This window comes from Enhydra lutris, unplaced genomic scaffold (assembly GCF_002288905.1).
Source record: "Enhydra lutris kenyoni isolate GAN:26980312 unplaced genomic scaffold, ASM228890v2 scaffoldscaffold39, whole genome shotgun sequence".
Taxonomy (NCBI): Eukaryota; Metazoa; Chordata; class Mammalia; order Carnivora; family Mustelidae; genus Enhydra; species Enhydra lutris.
The window spans coordinates 18833717-18849911 of NW_019154123.1; the positions used below are offsets into that span (position 1 = coordinate 18833717).

Sequence of the window (16195 nt, forward strand, 5' to 3'; positions counted from 1 at the left end):
TTCAGGGGCGCCTGGGTGGCTCAGCGGGTTAAAGCCTCTGCCTTCGGCTCAGGTCATGATCCCAGGGTCCTGTGATCGAGCCCCACATCGGGCTCTCTGCTCGGCAGGGAGCCTGCTTCCCTTCCTCTCTCTGCCTGCCTCTCTGCCTACCTGTGATCTCTGTCTGTCAAATAAATAAATAAAATCTTTAAAAAAAAAAAAAATGACTCAAAATTTCAAACCCAGATAACTCAGGATGGTACCACCTTTAACAAAAATCCATGTCCATGAAAAGGACTGACTTTGAAAGGAAGATTTTAAATTTGGTTTCGACCATAAGAGACTCTTAATCTCACAAAACAAACTGAGGGTTGCCGGGCTTGGGGGGTAGGAAGAGGGTGGTGGGTTATGGACATTGGGGAGGTATGTGCTATGGTGAGCGCTGTGAAGTGTGTAAACCTGGCGATTCATAGACCTGTACCCCTGGGGATAAAAATACATTATATGTTTATAAAAAATTTAAAAAATATTTTAAAAAATTTTGGTTTCAATATTTGGACTTTGCTACACTTGATGTTAGCCAAAAGTCCAAGAAGCAATTGCTATTTTGACTTTATCAGAGTATCGTTACTAAGTGGAAATGTCCAGTAATTAGCTGGACATGAGGAATTCTTAAAGCTTAAAGACTTAAAAGGGCATTCATTCTTTTTTTTCAGTCTGGTCCTTCAAAATCTAATTTCAGAAGCCCCCTATCTGCTTGGCCCTGAATATGTCTGTCAACCTGGGCAAACAGACATTTTTGCTTTATGTGGTTCATAGTAGTCCAGCTGATGGATTCTCTCCTGGCTAGCTGATGGGTAGCTCTGGAGTTCTGGGTCTGGATGTCCTGTGCCAAACCTGAATAGGCATTCTCCCTCAAGTGTATTTTTACCTGAGTTCAGTTGACTCTGTGGTGTCAGCCCCAGAAGCATTTTACAAAAATAATAAGCCATTTTGTTGAGCTTTTACGGAGGTGTCCCTTTGACAAAATCAAGAGCATGGAAAAATTCCCTTTTTAAAAAATCATTGAAAATAGAGAACCTGATTCTGGATCTAAATGGCCTTTGGTTGAGGTTGAAATTATCAACTGTTGATATTGTAGACATTTTTCACGGTAGCCACCTTCCTAAGCAATTGTATCTTTTATAGGTTGCTGAATGACCATCATGATGATGCCTCCAAGTTTATCTGTCTTCTAGCAAAGCCCAGCTCCAACTCTCTAGAACAGGAGGATTTTATCCCTTTACTTCAGGTAATTTTCATTTCCTTCTAAAAATAGGTTTTATTTTTAGAGTTTCAGAGGTTTTTAAAATTTTTTCCACTGTAAGATACATCAACCGAGATATACAAATCTAGGGTCAGATTTCTAGCATAGTCGTTTTCAAGGTCGTTTTAGGAACAAAATCATTTTGTGTAATGAAAATTAACACAGAAATCATAGTTTTAAACTGATAAAACAGGGCTAGTCCCACTGAAGCAGAGGAGGGGGCACTATTCAGTCTCCCCCTTACCCAGCTACTGCAAACACTGAAACACCTTCTGAAACCAGAAGTTTGGTCTACTTGGCCCAGATGACCTATCTCCAACAGAAAGAGCGCACTTGAGGAGTATTTATATCTAGGCCTTCCAGTAAGAATCAGTTACGTGCCAGTATCGGATCTGTTTTTGCTGTAGCATTCTTCATAGCCTGATATGTTACTTGTTAATATTCTTAATTTCATGTCTAAATATTTGGTTTTCCTAAGCAGATCACAGATTCCTTGAAGCTAAGGCTTGCCTTTCATGTCTGTTGAATGCTCATCATTGTTTTAGCTGTTTTAGTAAATCCTTGTTGACTTGTTAGTGAGGATGCCTAAAGAGAGACAGAAAAATACATTGACAATAGTTTTATGGTTTAGGTTTTGTTTTAGTTGTATTCAAGGCTACCATCATTTTTTTGGGTAATTTTCTTGTTGAAATATAACATGCACACAAAAAACACAAATCATAAGTGTACCAGCAATCAGTGAATTTTCACAATGTGAGCACATCTGTGTAACTAGCACCCAGATGAAGAAACAAACCTTACCAGTACCCCCAAAGCTCTTCATGTTCCTCCCAGTCACTGCCATCCAATGGTTACCACTATTCTATGTCTAATAAATATGACATGGATTTTTAATTATAATAACAAATTTCCATGTTTATGATTTATTTTACATTCATGGTCTTCAAGTTTGTCTTAACTTGCATGATGGCCCTGATTATCTTTAGATTCATATGCTACATCTTATTGTTCCCCTTTAAAAAGTACTCATGAGAATGAGGACACTTAGTAGTCTTTTACATTTAATTAGGATCATTATACATAATAATACCCAACATTACCTCTTGCTACTTATGTTTTGTCAAATCACAAATATTCAGTATTTGAACTGTATTTCTAAAACGCTATTTTTGTTGTAAGCTGCGTGATTTTTTTTTTCACTTTAATTCCATATAGTTAACATACAGTGTTATATTAGTTTCAGGTGTACAATATAGTGATTCAGCAATTGTATACTCAGTGCTCATCACAGTAAGTGTATACTTAGGTCTCTTTATCTATTTCACCTCTCCCTGACCTACCTCCTCTCTGGCAGTTTATTCTCTGTAGTTGTCTCTTTTATTTGTCTCTTTTTTTTTTTGTTCAATTGTTTTGTTTCTTAAATTCCACATATGAGGAGCACCTGGATGGGACAGTTGGTTAAGTGTCCAACTCTTAGTTCAGCTTTGGTCATGATCTTGGGTTTTGGGATCAGGCCCTGACTTGGGCTCCGCAAGCAACACAGAATCTGTTTGGGAATCTCGCTCTCCCTCTGCATCCCCCACCCCATTGGTCTAGTATATGCGTGCTCGCTCTCTCTCTTAAAATAAATAAATAAATCTTTTTAAAAAATTCCACATGAGTGAAATCATGTTATTTGTCTTTCTGTGACTGACTTATTTCACTTAGCAGTATACCCTCTAGTCTATCCATGCAGTTCCAAGGGGAAGATTCATTCTTTTTATGGCTGAGTAATATTTCATTGTTTATATATACCATCTCTTTTTTATCCATTCTTCTACTGATGGACACTGGGACTGCTTCCATAATTTGTAAATAATGCTGCATATACCTTTTTGAATTAGTGTTTTTGTTTTCTTTGGGTAAATACCCAGCAGTTGAATTACTGGATCCTATGGTAGTTCTGTTTTTAACTTTTTGAGGAACCTCCATACTGTTTTCCACAGTGGCTGCACCAGTTTGCATTCCCACCAATAGTTCATGAAGGTTCCCTTTTCCCTGCATCCTCACCAACATTTGTTATTGCTTATCTTTTTTATTTTAGCCATTCTGACAGGTGTGAGACCATATCTTACTTAGGTTTTACTAGCATTTCCCTGATGATTGATGATGTTGAGCATCTTTTCATGTGTCTTTTGACCATCTATATGTCTCTTTGGAGAAATGTCTGTTTGAAAACATTAGATTTTAATAACAGTTCTCTATCCACCCTTTACCTTTACCCCTCAATCCATTCTGGCCCTGCTCTGACTCCTACAAACTGCATCTTTTGGGTCCCCATCTCTGGCTAGCTTCTGGCTGAGTCTGGCCAGTGGATTGTACTGCTAGGAGTGGGCATTTTTTTCCTAGTCCACTTCAGCACAGCAACTATATCTGTATACTACAGCTTCTGAGGGATGGCCTCTTCTCCATAGTTTGAGTGCCTACCTCACTCCCATAATGCTATTCCCTGCCTTGTCCCTCTGTCTCTAGAGATTGTAAGGGTATCCTTCTGTTGCTTGTTCTTGGTGCCTCACTATTCCCTTGTGTTTTCCCTTCACCTGCCCATGACATAGTCCCTTCATGAAAGGTTCATATGGGTAAATTCTTTTTCCTCTGGGGACCCTACTCCTGACTGAGTTTTATTAGAAGCTTTAATAAAATCATGGACAGGAATATAAATTAAATCCATATCAAAAGAATTACAAACAATAACAAAACTATAATTATGAGTTAGTAAACATTTATACTTTATATAGGAGGAATTTTATTTTTCTTTAACAAGTAGATTTATGGAGTCGTCAAGTAAAAGCTGACAGACTGAATACTAGATACATTCTTCTCCCATGCTTTACCAAACTCCTCTAAAGTGAAAATTTAGAAATTTAAAGGGAATTAACACATGAATGGAATGGTAGAGAAGAATGGAAAAAAATTAATGTCAAGCAATTTCCAATTTCTTAAAGCTAGAAAGTAGAAACAGACTAAGGAAACCACAGCCCAGAATGAGGGGCTATGTATGGACTACAGTAGAGAAATGAGATACTCTTCTCTATTCTCTTAGTAGGATCCCAGAGCAACTGTAAAGTTAGGGTTGGCAGTTCTAATGGGAAGTATTAGAAATGAGGATTCTTTGAAGTTTGGTATATAAAACAATGGAAACAGTTGACGTCCTACTTAATTCCCAAAAGTAAAGTGCATACTGGCATTTACTCACAAGCCTAAACAAAGTAACAAACAGTAATGCATGCTAAGACAAATTCCAGTAGAGAAATATCCTAGATAGTACCTGACTAGTAGTCCTCAGAACTATCAAGGTCATCAGAAAAAAGGAAAGTTTGCAAAACTGGTAGAGCCAAAAGGAACCTAAGGAGATGTGACAGCTAGATGGAATATGAGGTCCTGGGTAGGATCCTAGAACAGAAAAAAGATACTGGGCAAAACTAAGTTAATAAAGTATGGTCTCTCATAATAGTAATAATAATAATGTGTCAATATTTATTTATTAACTGTAACAGATGCTAATGTAATGTAGGGTATATAGGAACTCTATACAGTCTTACCAATTTTTCTTTAAAAATTGTTCTAAAAAATTAAGTCTTTGTAAATAATAATTACTATATTCAGATAGATTATATAAAATAAGAATAGAATATTATGAAAACAGAAAGCTAATACCAGAAAGAGCTGTTAGAATTTTAAAATGTAGGGGAGTCCTGGGTGGCTCAGTTGGTTAAGCATCCTACTCTTGATCCCAGGGTTGTGAGTTTAAGCCCCACATTGAGCTCCACACCTAGTATGAAGCCTACTTTAAAAAATTTTTTTAAATGTAAGTACCAAAATCTGAAATTTCATTGTAAGTCCTGGAAACTAAAGTTTAGGATATCTCACAGGAAGGAAGAGAAAGCCAAAGAGAGGGAGAAGGAGGGAAGGAGGAAACATAGAGAACTAATTCAAGAATTTTGACAACTAACGAGTCTAGAGAAGAAAGGAGGGAGAGAAGGAAATCATCACAGAAATAATACGGAGTGGGGGAAATTCAAGAGACTGGGATGATAAGATGGGTACAAAGAGCTAGAACCTAGTAGGATTCTTTGGGATCCCTGTTTCCTTCCTTGGGAACATGCCTGTGTAACCAGCATATAGTCAAAAATATAATTTGAGGGGTTCTGGGTGGCTCAGTCAGTTAAGGATCTACCTTCCGCTCAGGTCCTGGGATCAAGCCCTACATCAGGCTCCCTGCTCAGCAGGGAGTGTGCTTCTCCCTCTCCCCTGCCCCTGCTTATACACTCACTCTCTCTCCCAAATAAACAAATAAAATCTTTAAAAAAAAAATAGAATTTGACACTCCCACACCAGACTTTCCTGCTCCCTCTAGTCCTGCCCACAGAATTAAATAAATAATATAGAATACAGGTCTTTTGATTGAAAAAAGCCAAGTACAGTGAGTAAAAGAAAGAAACATACATAAACATGTCATCAAAAGATTTTAGAAAAATGCTCATGAAAACAAGATACTAAAAGCTTTCAGAGAGAAAAACCAGGTCCCTTTAATAAGAACAAAAATTGGGGTGGTATTGGATTCTCATTAGTAACTCTAGGAGTTATGGATTTGAAATCAGATTTCCAGTATCCTGCTAAGCTATTAGTCAGATATGAGATTAGAATAAAGGCATTTAAAGGCTCAGAAAGTTTATCTCCCTATTTTCTAAAGAATTACTGGAATAGATACTGTATCCAATTAAGTAAACCAAGGGGCACCTTGGTGGCACAGTAGGCTAATGCCTGGCTCTTAGTTTAGGCTCACATCATGATCTCAGGTTGTGGGATTGAGCCCCAAATCAGACTCGATGCTCAGCGTGGAGTCTGCTTGGGATTCTTTCTCCTGTCTCCCTCTGCCCCTTCCCCACACATGCATGCACATGTGCCTGCTCTCTCCATCTCTTCTTCTTGCTCTCTAAAATAAATAAATCTTCCCAAAAAATTAAGTAAACGAAGAAAGAGGAATACATAAAATCCATGGAACAGTGGATGCAATCCAGAGAATCAGTGAAGGGAAGACCTCAAATGGCAACAGAAGGGCAGCCAGTCTGGAATAGAAAAGGCGATGGATTTCTCTGGGAACAAGTTCTCCATAAAGGGGAACAGGGAGGGATGAAACTATTCTATGCAGTACTATCATATTTGGAAACAGGGAAACTGGAAGGTATGCTTGTAGCACAGCATTCTCTATATAAACAAGTTTTTAAAAAGCAATTCAAAACTCCAAGAAAATTGAAAAAAATAACCCTCTATAAAACAGTCACAATCTAGGGGCGCCTGGGTGGTTCAGTGGGTTAAAGCCTCTGCCTTCGGTTCAGGTCATGATCCCAGGGTCCTGGGATCAAGCCCCACATCAGGCTCTTTGCTCAGCAGGGAGCCTGCTTCCTCCTTTCTCTCTTCCTGCCTCTCTGCCTACTTGTGATCTCTGTTTGTGAAATAAATAAATAAAATCTTTAAAAAAAAAAAAAGTGATCTAAGCTTGAAGCAAACTGAAATATGGCATGATTACAATTGATGGAGAGAAAGAAAAAAAAGTCCAGTTAACGTCAGTTTTCCTTTGAATGCCCAAGGGACATGATGTTGGACCAATAAGAAAGTAGGAACTTTCTCCAGGAATGGAAGCAGTGGCAGGATCCATTTTTCTTGCCCTCCTGCCTAGCTGGCCCAGTGTAGTAGGTGCCAGTCCTGACACTCTCCATCATCCTTGCTAGCACCACTCACCCCATTCAAGTGTTGCCTTGCAAACCTGCCCCAGCAGGTCCTCTCCAAAATGGTTCCCACTGTGCCACATCCAGTAGGCACCCTAGGCTAGGCCTGCTGCCCACCTCCAAAGCAGTTTCTACTACACCACACCTAATGGGTAGTCTTAAACCTGGACGCTTATTCTCCAAAAACTGCTCCTATATAGGGGCCCACAGCAGTGGTGACCCAGCCACAAAAGAAGGGAACATACAGCCTACAAACAGTCCCCCCTGGAGAACCTGGTTCTGGTAATTAGGGGAGATTTTACTTCTGGGCCCCACAGGATGCTTTCTACATAAGGCTACTCCTTCATGACCAGATGTAGCCGATTTACCTAAAACATAGAAACAAATAGAGTGAGACAAAATGAGGAGATAGGAATGAAAGAACAAGACAGAAAACAACCTCAGAAAAAGAACCAGAACACTAACTAATAGGGAGTTCAAAATAATGGTCATAAAAATGCTTACTGAACTATAGAGAAGAATGAATGAACACAGTGAAAACTTCAACAGGAGATAGAAAATGTTAAAAAGAACCAATCAGCTGAAGAACAATAAATGAAAAACACACAAGAGGGAATCAGCAACTTTAGAGGATGCAGAAGAATAGGTCGATCATCTGCAAAACAGGGTAGTGGAAATCATTCAAGCTAAACAGCAGAATGAAAAATTGTAAATGAGCATAGCTTAAGGGACCTCTTAGATAACATCAGGCATACCAGCATTTGCATTAGAGGGGTCCTAGAAGGATAAGGAGGAGAAAGTAGCAGAAAACATAGTTGAAGAAATAATAACTGAATGCTGCTTTAACCTGGGGGAGAAAACAGACATCTAGGTCCAGAAACCACAGAGATGAGGTCCACACAAGTCACATAATAATTAAAATGTCAAAAATTAGAGATAAAGAGAATCTTAAAAGCAGCAAGGGAAAAGCTACTAGTTACCTACAAGGGAACACCCATAACACTATGAGCTGACTTTTCTGCAAAAATTTTGCAAGCCAGAAGTGAGTGGCATGATATATTTTAAGTGCTACAAGAAAAGAAAAGGAAAAAAAAAAAAAAAAAAAAAAACACAACCAAGAGTACTTTACCTAGCAAGGATATTTCAGAATTGAAGGAGAGATAAAGTTTCCCAGACAAGTAAAAGTTGAAGAAGTTTATCATTACTAAACCAGCCTTACAAGAATTGTTCAAAAGACCTCTTGAAGTGGGGGGTGGGGGGTAGGGGGAGAATGCCATAACTGGAAGAAAATTATGAAAGAAAAAATCTCACTGGTAAAAGTAAACATACAGTAAAGGTAGTGGCTCAACCACTTATAAAGCTAGTATGAAGGTTAAAAGACAAGTAGTAAAATCAACTATATATACAATGATTAGTTTAGGGATACACAAAATAAAAAGTTGTAAAATACAACATCAAATACATTTAAAACATGGGGGGCGGTGGGTAGACTAAAATGTAGTGCTTTTAGAATATGTTAGGACTTAAGACCATAAACTTGAAAGTCATCCAATGACAAGGGAAGATAGCAAGACAAGAAGAACAAAGAATTACCAAAAAAAAAAAAAGCCAGAAAACAGTTAACAGAATGGCAGTAAGTAGGGGTGCCTGAGTGGGTTAGTTGGTTAAGAGAGCCCAATGCGGGGCTCGATCTCAGGATGCTGGGATCATGACCTGCGCCGAAGACAGAGGCTTTAACCCACTGAGCCACCCAGGCGCCCCTGTGCAGAAGCTTTTAATCTTATGAAGTCCCAGTAGTTAATTTTCGCTTTTGTTTCCTTTGCCTCAAGAGACATATATAATAAGAAGTTGCGGGGGGCCGCTTGGGTGGCTCAGTGTGTTAAGCCTCTGCCTTCGGCTCAGGTCATGGTCTCAGGGTCCTGGGATGGAGCCTCACATCAGGCTCTCTGCTCAGCAGGGAGCCTGCTTCCCCCCTCTCTCTGCCTACTTGTGATCTCTGTCTGTCAAATAAATAAAATTAAAAAAAAAAAAAAGTTGCTACAGCTTATGTCAGAGAGGTTACTGCCTGTGTTCTTCTCTAGGATTTTGATGGTTTCCTGTCTCACATTTAGGCCTTTCATCCATTTTTAACTTATGTATGTGTATGGAGTAAGAAAGTGGTCCAGTTTCATTCTTCTGCATGTTGCTGTCCAGTTTTCCCAACACCATTTGTTGAAGAGACTGTCTCTTTTCCATTTAAACATCCTTTCCTGCTTTGTCGAAGATTAATTAGCCATATAGTTGGGGTTCATTTCAGGATATTCTGTTCTGTTCCACTGATCTATGTGCCTGTTTTTGTGCCAGTTCCATACTACAGCTTTGTAATATGACTTGAAGTCTGAAATTGTGATGCCTCCAGCTTTGCTTTTCTTGTTAGATTGCTTTAACTATTGGGAGTCTTTTGTGGTTTTATACAAATTTTAGGATTGTTTGTTTCTAGCTCTGTGGAAAATTCTGGTGATATTTTGATACAGATTGCATTAAATGTGTAGATTGCTTTGGGTAGTATAGACATTTTAACAATATTTGCTCTGGAAATCCATGAGCATGGAACATCTTTCCATTTCTTTGTGTCCTCTTCAATTTCTTTCATCAGTGTTTTATAGTTTCCAGGGTACAGATCTTTCACCTCTTTAGTTAGGTTTATTCATAGGTATCTTGTGGTTTTTGGTACAATTATAAATGGGATTGGTTTTTTTTTTCTCTTTTTGTTGCTTCATTATTGGCAATACATAGAAATGCAACACATCTCTGTGTGTTGATTTTGTATCCCACAGCTGTACTGAATTCATGTATCCATTCTAGCAATTTTTTGGTAGAGTCTTTTGGGTTTTCCTCATAGAGTATCGTGTCATCTGCAAATAGTGAAAGTTCGACTTCTTCCTTGCCAGTTTGGATGCCTTTTACTTCTTTTTGTTGTGTGATTGCTGTGGCTAGGACTTCTAGTACTGTGTTAAATAACAGTGATAAGAATAGACATCCTTTCTTATTCCTGACTATAAAGGAAAAGCTCTCAGTTTTTCCCCATTGAGGATGATATTAGCTGTGGGTTTTTCATACATGGCCTTTATTATGTTTATGTATGTTCCCTCTGTCCCTATTTGTTGAGGGTTTTTAATCAAGAATGGATGCTGTACTTTGTCAAATGTTTTTCTGCATTTATTGAGAGGATCATATGGTTCTTCTTTCATTTATTAATGTGATATATCATGTTGATTGATTTATAAATATTGAATCACCCTTGCAACCCTGGAATAAATCCAGCTTGGTCCTGGTAAATAATCCATTGGGTAGTATTTTGGTGAGAAATTTTGCATCTGTGTTCATCAGGGATATTGTTCTCTTTTTTAGTGGGGTCTTTGTTTGGTTTTAGAATCAGGGTAATGCTGACCTTGTAGAATGAGTTTGGAAGTTTCCCTTCCATTTCTTTTCTTTCTTTTTTTTTTTTTTAATTTCAGCGTAACAGAATTCATTGTTTATGCACCACACCCAGTGCTCCATGCAATACATACCCTCCATAATACCCACCACCTGGCTCCCCCAACCTCCCACCCTCCGCCCCTTCAAAACCCTCAGATTGTTTTTCAGAGTCCATAGTCTCTCATGGTTCATCTCCCCTTCCAATTTCCCCCAACTTCCTTCTCCTCTCCATCTCCCTATGTCCTCCATGTTATTTGTTATGCTCCACAAATAAGTGAAACCATATGATAATTGACTCTCTCTGCTTGACTTATTTCACTCAGCATAATCTCTTCCAGTCCCATCCATGTTGATACAAAAGTTGGGTATTCATCCTTTCTGATGGAGGCATAATACTCCATAATGTATATGGACCACATCTTCCTTATGCATTCGTCCGTTGAAGGGCATCTTGGTTCTTTCCACAGTTTGGCAATCGTGCCATTGCTGCTATAAACATTGGGGTACGGGTGGCCCTTCTTTTCACTACATCTGTATCTTTGGGTAAATACCCAGTAGTGCAATTGCAGGGTCATAGGGAAGCTCTATTTTTAATTTCTTAAGGAATCTCCACGCTGTTCTCCAAAGTGGCTGCACCAACTTGCATTCCCACCAACCGTGTAAGAGGGTTCCCCTTTCTCCACATCCTCTCCAACATACGTTGTTTCCTGTCTTGCTAATTTTGGCCATTCTAAGTGGTGTAAGATGGTATCTCAATGTGGTTTTAATTTGAATCTCCCTGATGGCTAGTGATGATGAACATTTTTTCATGTGTCTGATAGCCATTTGTATGTCTTCATTGGAGAAGTGTCTGTTCATGTCTTCTACCCATTTTTTGACATGATTATCTGTTTTGTGTGTGTTGAGTTTGAGAAGTTCTTTTTATAGATCCTGGATATCAGCCTTTTGTCTGTACTATCATTTGCAAATATCTTCTCCCATTCCGTGGCTTGCCTCTTTGTTTTGTTGACTGTTTCCTTTGCTGTGCAGAAGCTTTTGATCTTGATGAAGTCCCAAAAGTTCATTTTTGCTTTTGTTTCCTTTGCCTTTGGAGACATATCTTGAAGGAAGTTGCTGTGGCTGATATCGAAGAGATTACTGCCTATGTTCTCCTCTATGATTCTGATGGATTCCTGTCTCACGTTGAGGTCTTTTATCCATTTCAAGTTTATCTTTTTTTTTTTAATAGTTTGAGAAGAATAGGTATTATTAACTCTTTTTAAATTTTTGGTAGAATTCACCTGCGAAGCCATCTAGCCCTGGACTTAGAGATTTTTTATTACTGATTCCATTTCTTTGCTGGTTATCAGTCTGTTCAAGTGTTCTTTTTCTTCCTGTTTCAGTTGGTAGTTCATATGTTTCTAGAAATTTATCCATGTCTTCCAGATTGCCCAATTTGTTGGCATACAGTTTTTCATATTATTCTCTTATAATTGTATTTCTGTGGTGTTGGTTGTTATTTCTCCTTTCTTATTGGTGATTTTATTTATTTTGGTCCTTTCTCTTCTTCTTTTTGATAAGTCTATATAAGGGGGTTATCAATTTTATCAACTTTTTCAAAGAACCAGCTCCTGGTTTCACTAATCTATTCTGTTGGGGGTTTTGTTTGTTTGTTTCTGTATCATTTGTTTCTGCTCTAATCTTTATTTTTCCCTTCTTCTGTTGACTTTAATCTTCATTTGTTGTTCTTTTTCTAGGCCCTTTAGGTATAGGGTTAGGTTGTGTATCTGAGATTTTTCTTCCTTCTTGAGGTAGGCCTGTATTGCTATATACTTCCCTCTTATTACCCCTTTTGCTGCACCCCAAAGGTTTTGGACTTCATGTTTTCATTTTCATTTGTTTCATGTATTTTTTTTAATTTCTTTTTTAATTTCTTAGTTGACCCATTCATTCTTTAGTAAGATGTTCTTTAATCTCTGTGTGTTTGTGGTCTTTCCAAATTTTTTCTTTTGATTAGCTTCAAGTTTCATAGCAATGAGATTGGGAAATATGCATGGTATGATCTCAGTTTTTTTGTACTTGCTCACGCCTGATTTGTAACCTAGCATGTGGTCTGTTCTGAAGAATGTCTTATTTGCCCTTGAAAAGAATGTGTATTCTGCTGCTCTAGGATGGAATGTTCTGAATATATCTGTTAAGTCCATCTGGTCCAGTGTGTCATTCAAAGCCATTGTTTCTTTGTTAATTTTCTGCTTAGTTGATCTGTCCATTGACGTAAATGGGGTATTAAAGTCCCCTACTATTATTCTATTATTAACAATGAGTTCCTTTTATGTTTGTTACTAAGTGTCTTATATATATGGTTGCTCCCAAGTTGGGGGCATAAACATTTACATTTGTTAGATCTTGTTTTTCAGTAGACCCCTTTATTATAATGTAGTGCCTTTCTTTTTCTCTTCTTACAGTCTTTGGTTTAAAATCTAGTTTGTCTGATATAAATATGGCTGCTCCAGCTTTCTTTTGATTTCCATTTGCATGATAAAGTTTCTCCATCCCCTCATTTTCAATCCGGAGGTGTTTTAGTCTAAAATGAGTCTCTTGTAGGCAGCATATAGATGGGTCTTATTTTTTTTATCCATTCTAACACCCTATGTCTTTTGATTGTTGCATTTAGTCCATTTATATTCAGAGTAATTGATAGGTAAGAATTTAGCGCCATTGTATTACTTGTAAAGATAGTGTTTCTGGAGGTTTTCTCTGTTCCTTTCTAGTCTTTGTCACTTTTGGTCTTTCTTCCCCACTCAAAGGGTTCCCTCTAATATTTCTTGCAGAGCTAGTTTAGTGGTCACAAACTCCTTTTGTTTTTGTTTGTCTGGGAAACTCTTTATCTCTCCATCTATCCAGAATGATAGCTTTGCTGAATAGAGTATTTTTGGATGCAGATTTTTCCTGTTCAGCACCTTGAGTATATCATGCTATTCTCTTCTGGCTTGCCAAGTTTCTGTTGAGAAATCTCCAGTGAACTTTATGGATTTTCTCTGGTAAGTTAAGGACTTCTTTTGTTTACTACTTTTTAAGACTTTTTTTTTAGGAGGCTCCACATGAAGCTTGAACTCACGACCCTGAGATCAAGGCTAGAGCTAAGATCAACAATCAGATGCCAGTTATATCTCTTGCTCCCGAAAGTAATGGCCTTATGAAGAAGAGGTCATGTAATGCCTAGGGCCTGGCACTTCAGGGAGTATCTCCAGCATGTGCTGCATTTGCTCTGCTGTTGTGTTTTGGCTGCTCTGTCCTTCAGGCCAGTCACCTGCAGAGGTTCTCTTAGCCTTCCTTGGGCAGTGTTTGGTCCCTGGCCTGAATGTGGTGAGTTTTAACTAGGTGTGCTCTGGTCTGCTTGTGCAATGAGATCTGACACCAACTCCACCAGAACTGAGGCTCTGTAGAACTCTCTAGTCATATGTGTGGACAGAGTTCTTCTTGGGTGGGGGTGGGGGGGTGCAGTGTTGTACTGGACTGAGGCAAGTTGACCAAGGGGGCAGTCGCACCAGAGCAAAGGGGAGTGAGGCTCGGTGTAAACAAGTTAGGCAGCCAGGATTAGCACTTTCCTGCTTCCCACAGGTGGCTATGTGTTATGCTGAGGGGCAGGGGAGGAAAATGGTACCAGCCAGGTCCTTTGTTCCTGAAGAGTTGTCTCTGTGATTACTGCCTCTCGGATACATGGTGTGAGAAGAGTGAATCATCTCCCCAATGTGTGGCCCAGGTGTTCTTTAGATCACTGTTTCCATGCTGTCAACCTCCAGGTTGTTTGCCTGCCTTGTCTTAGGAGTAGCACATTCTCTATTGGCCTCTATCCCAGCCAAGCCCTCTGGCCTTTAAAACTCCATGGTTTGACTCCCACTGTTCTAAGAACTCACAGAATTTAGCCCCTCTGATCTTCTAAGCCAGTGAGTTTGAGGAAACATTCTCCTTCTGTGTTCTCACTTGTACTCCTCTCTCTCTCACCCTTCTCTGCAATCATGGCTCCCTTCCCTCTGCAGCACCTGCAGTCTGCTTCTCCCCTCAACTATGTCTCTGCACTTCCTACCATCTTTGATGTGGCCTCTTCTCTCCTTTTAATTGTGGAGTCTGTTCTGCCAGTCCTCAGGTCAATTTCTGGGGTATTTAGGATGATTTAGTAGTTATCTAGTTGTGTTCATGGGTTGAGACAAGCCTAGGATCCTCCTACTCCACCGCCATCTTCCTTTCTTGCTCCATTTTCTCTTAAAAATAGTAGGGGATTTTAATACCCCACTTATATCAATGGATAGATCATGCAGATAGAAAATCAGGAAGCAAGCAGTGACCTTAAACAACACATTAGACCAGGTGGACTTAACAGATAGACACAGAACATTCCATTAGAAGACAGCAGAATACATATTCTTTTTAAGTGCACATGGAACATCCTTCAGGATAGATCATGTTAGGCCACAAAACAAGTCTCAGTAAATTTAGGAAGACTGAAATCATAGCAAGCATTTTTTCCAACCACAGTGGTATGAAACTAGAAATCAACTACAAGAAAAAATTATAAGACCCATCTATATGCAGTCCACGGTAGACTCACTTCAGACCTAAAGACACATATAGACTTAAAAAACACAAACACATGAAGGCTAAACAATGTGCTACTGAACAACAATGAGTCAATGAGGAAATCAAAGAGTAAGTTTAAAAATACCTTGAGACAAATGAAAATGGAAACAGCATTCAGAAATCTGTTGGATAGGGCAAAAGCAGTTCTAAGATGTAAGTTTATGATATAGGCCTGTCCTAAGAAACAAGAAAAATAAACATTCTAACCTTACACCTAAAGAAACTAGAAAAAAGAACAAAAAGCAAAGTTAGTAGAAGGAAGAAATAATAAAGGTAAGAGTGGAAATAAGTGAAATAGAGATAAAAAAATAGAAGAAAACCAATGAAATTAAGAAGTTTTGCTACATGCAAAAGAATTAAATTAGACTACTGTCTTATACCATCTATAAAAATAAACCCCAAATGGATTAAAAACCTAAATGTAAGTCTTGAGACTATAAAACTCCTAAAAGAAAACATAAGCAGTAAACGCTTAGACATAAATCATAGCAATATTTTTTTGGATCTGTCTCCTCAAGCAGGGGCAACAAATGCAAAAACAGTTGAGACTATATCAAACTAAAAAGGTTTACACTGTGAAGAAAACCATCAACAAAATGAAAAGGCAACTTACTTTATAGGAGAAGATATATACAAATATGTCCAATAGAAGGTTAATATTCAAAATATATAAAGAACTCCTACAACTCGACACCCATTTTAAAAAAATGAGGGGTGGGCACCTGGGTGGCTCAGTCAGTTAAGCAGTTGCCTTTGGCTCAGGTCATGATCTCAGTGTCCCGGGATCGAGTCCCACATCAGGTTCCCTGCTCAGCAGGAAGCCTACTTCTCTCTCCCTCTGCTGCTCTCCCTGCTTGTGCTCTCTCACTCTCTTTGTCAAATAAATTAATTAATTAAAAAATGGGGGGACATGTGTGACTTAGTTGGTTAAGCCTGCCTTTGGCTCAGGTCATGATTGGGATCGACCCCGCATCAGGCTCTCTGCTCATCAGGGAGTTGGCTTCTCCCTCTGCCCCTCACCACGCTCATGTTCTCTCTCTCATGCCTGCTGTCTCTCTCTTAAATA

At 38.8% G+C, this 16195-nt stretch overlaps 1 protein-coding gene across 2 annotated transcripts in view; it reads left to right on the forward strand.

Moving 5' to 3' along the window:
* Window positions 1-16195, forward strand: part of LOC111155025 (protein phosphatase 2 regulatory subunit B''alpha) — a 154524-nt gene that overhangs the window by 45834 nt on the left and 92495 nt on the right. For both annotated transcript variants that reach the window (XM_022515038.1, XM_022515039.1), the window contains exon 4: window positions 1168-1270. In XM_022515038.1, coding sequence (XP_022370746.1) covers window positions 1168-1270 — 103 coding nt within the window. The remainder of the gene's footprint in view (window positions 1-1167; window positions 1271-16195) is intronic.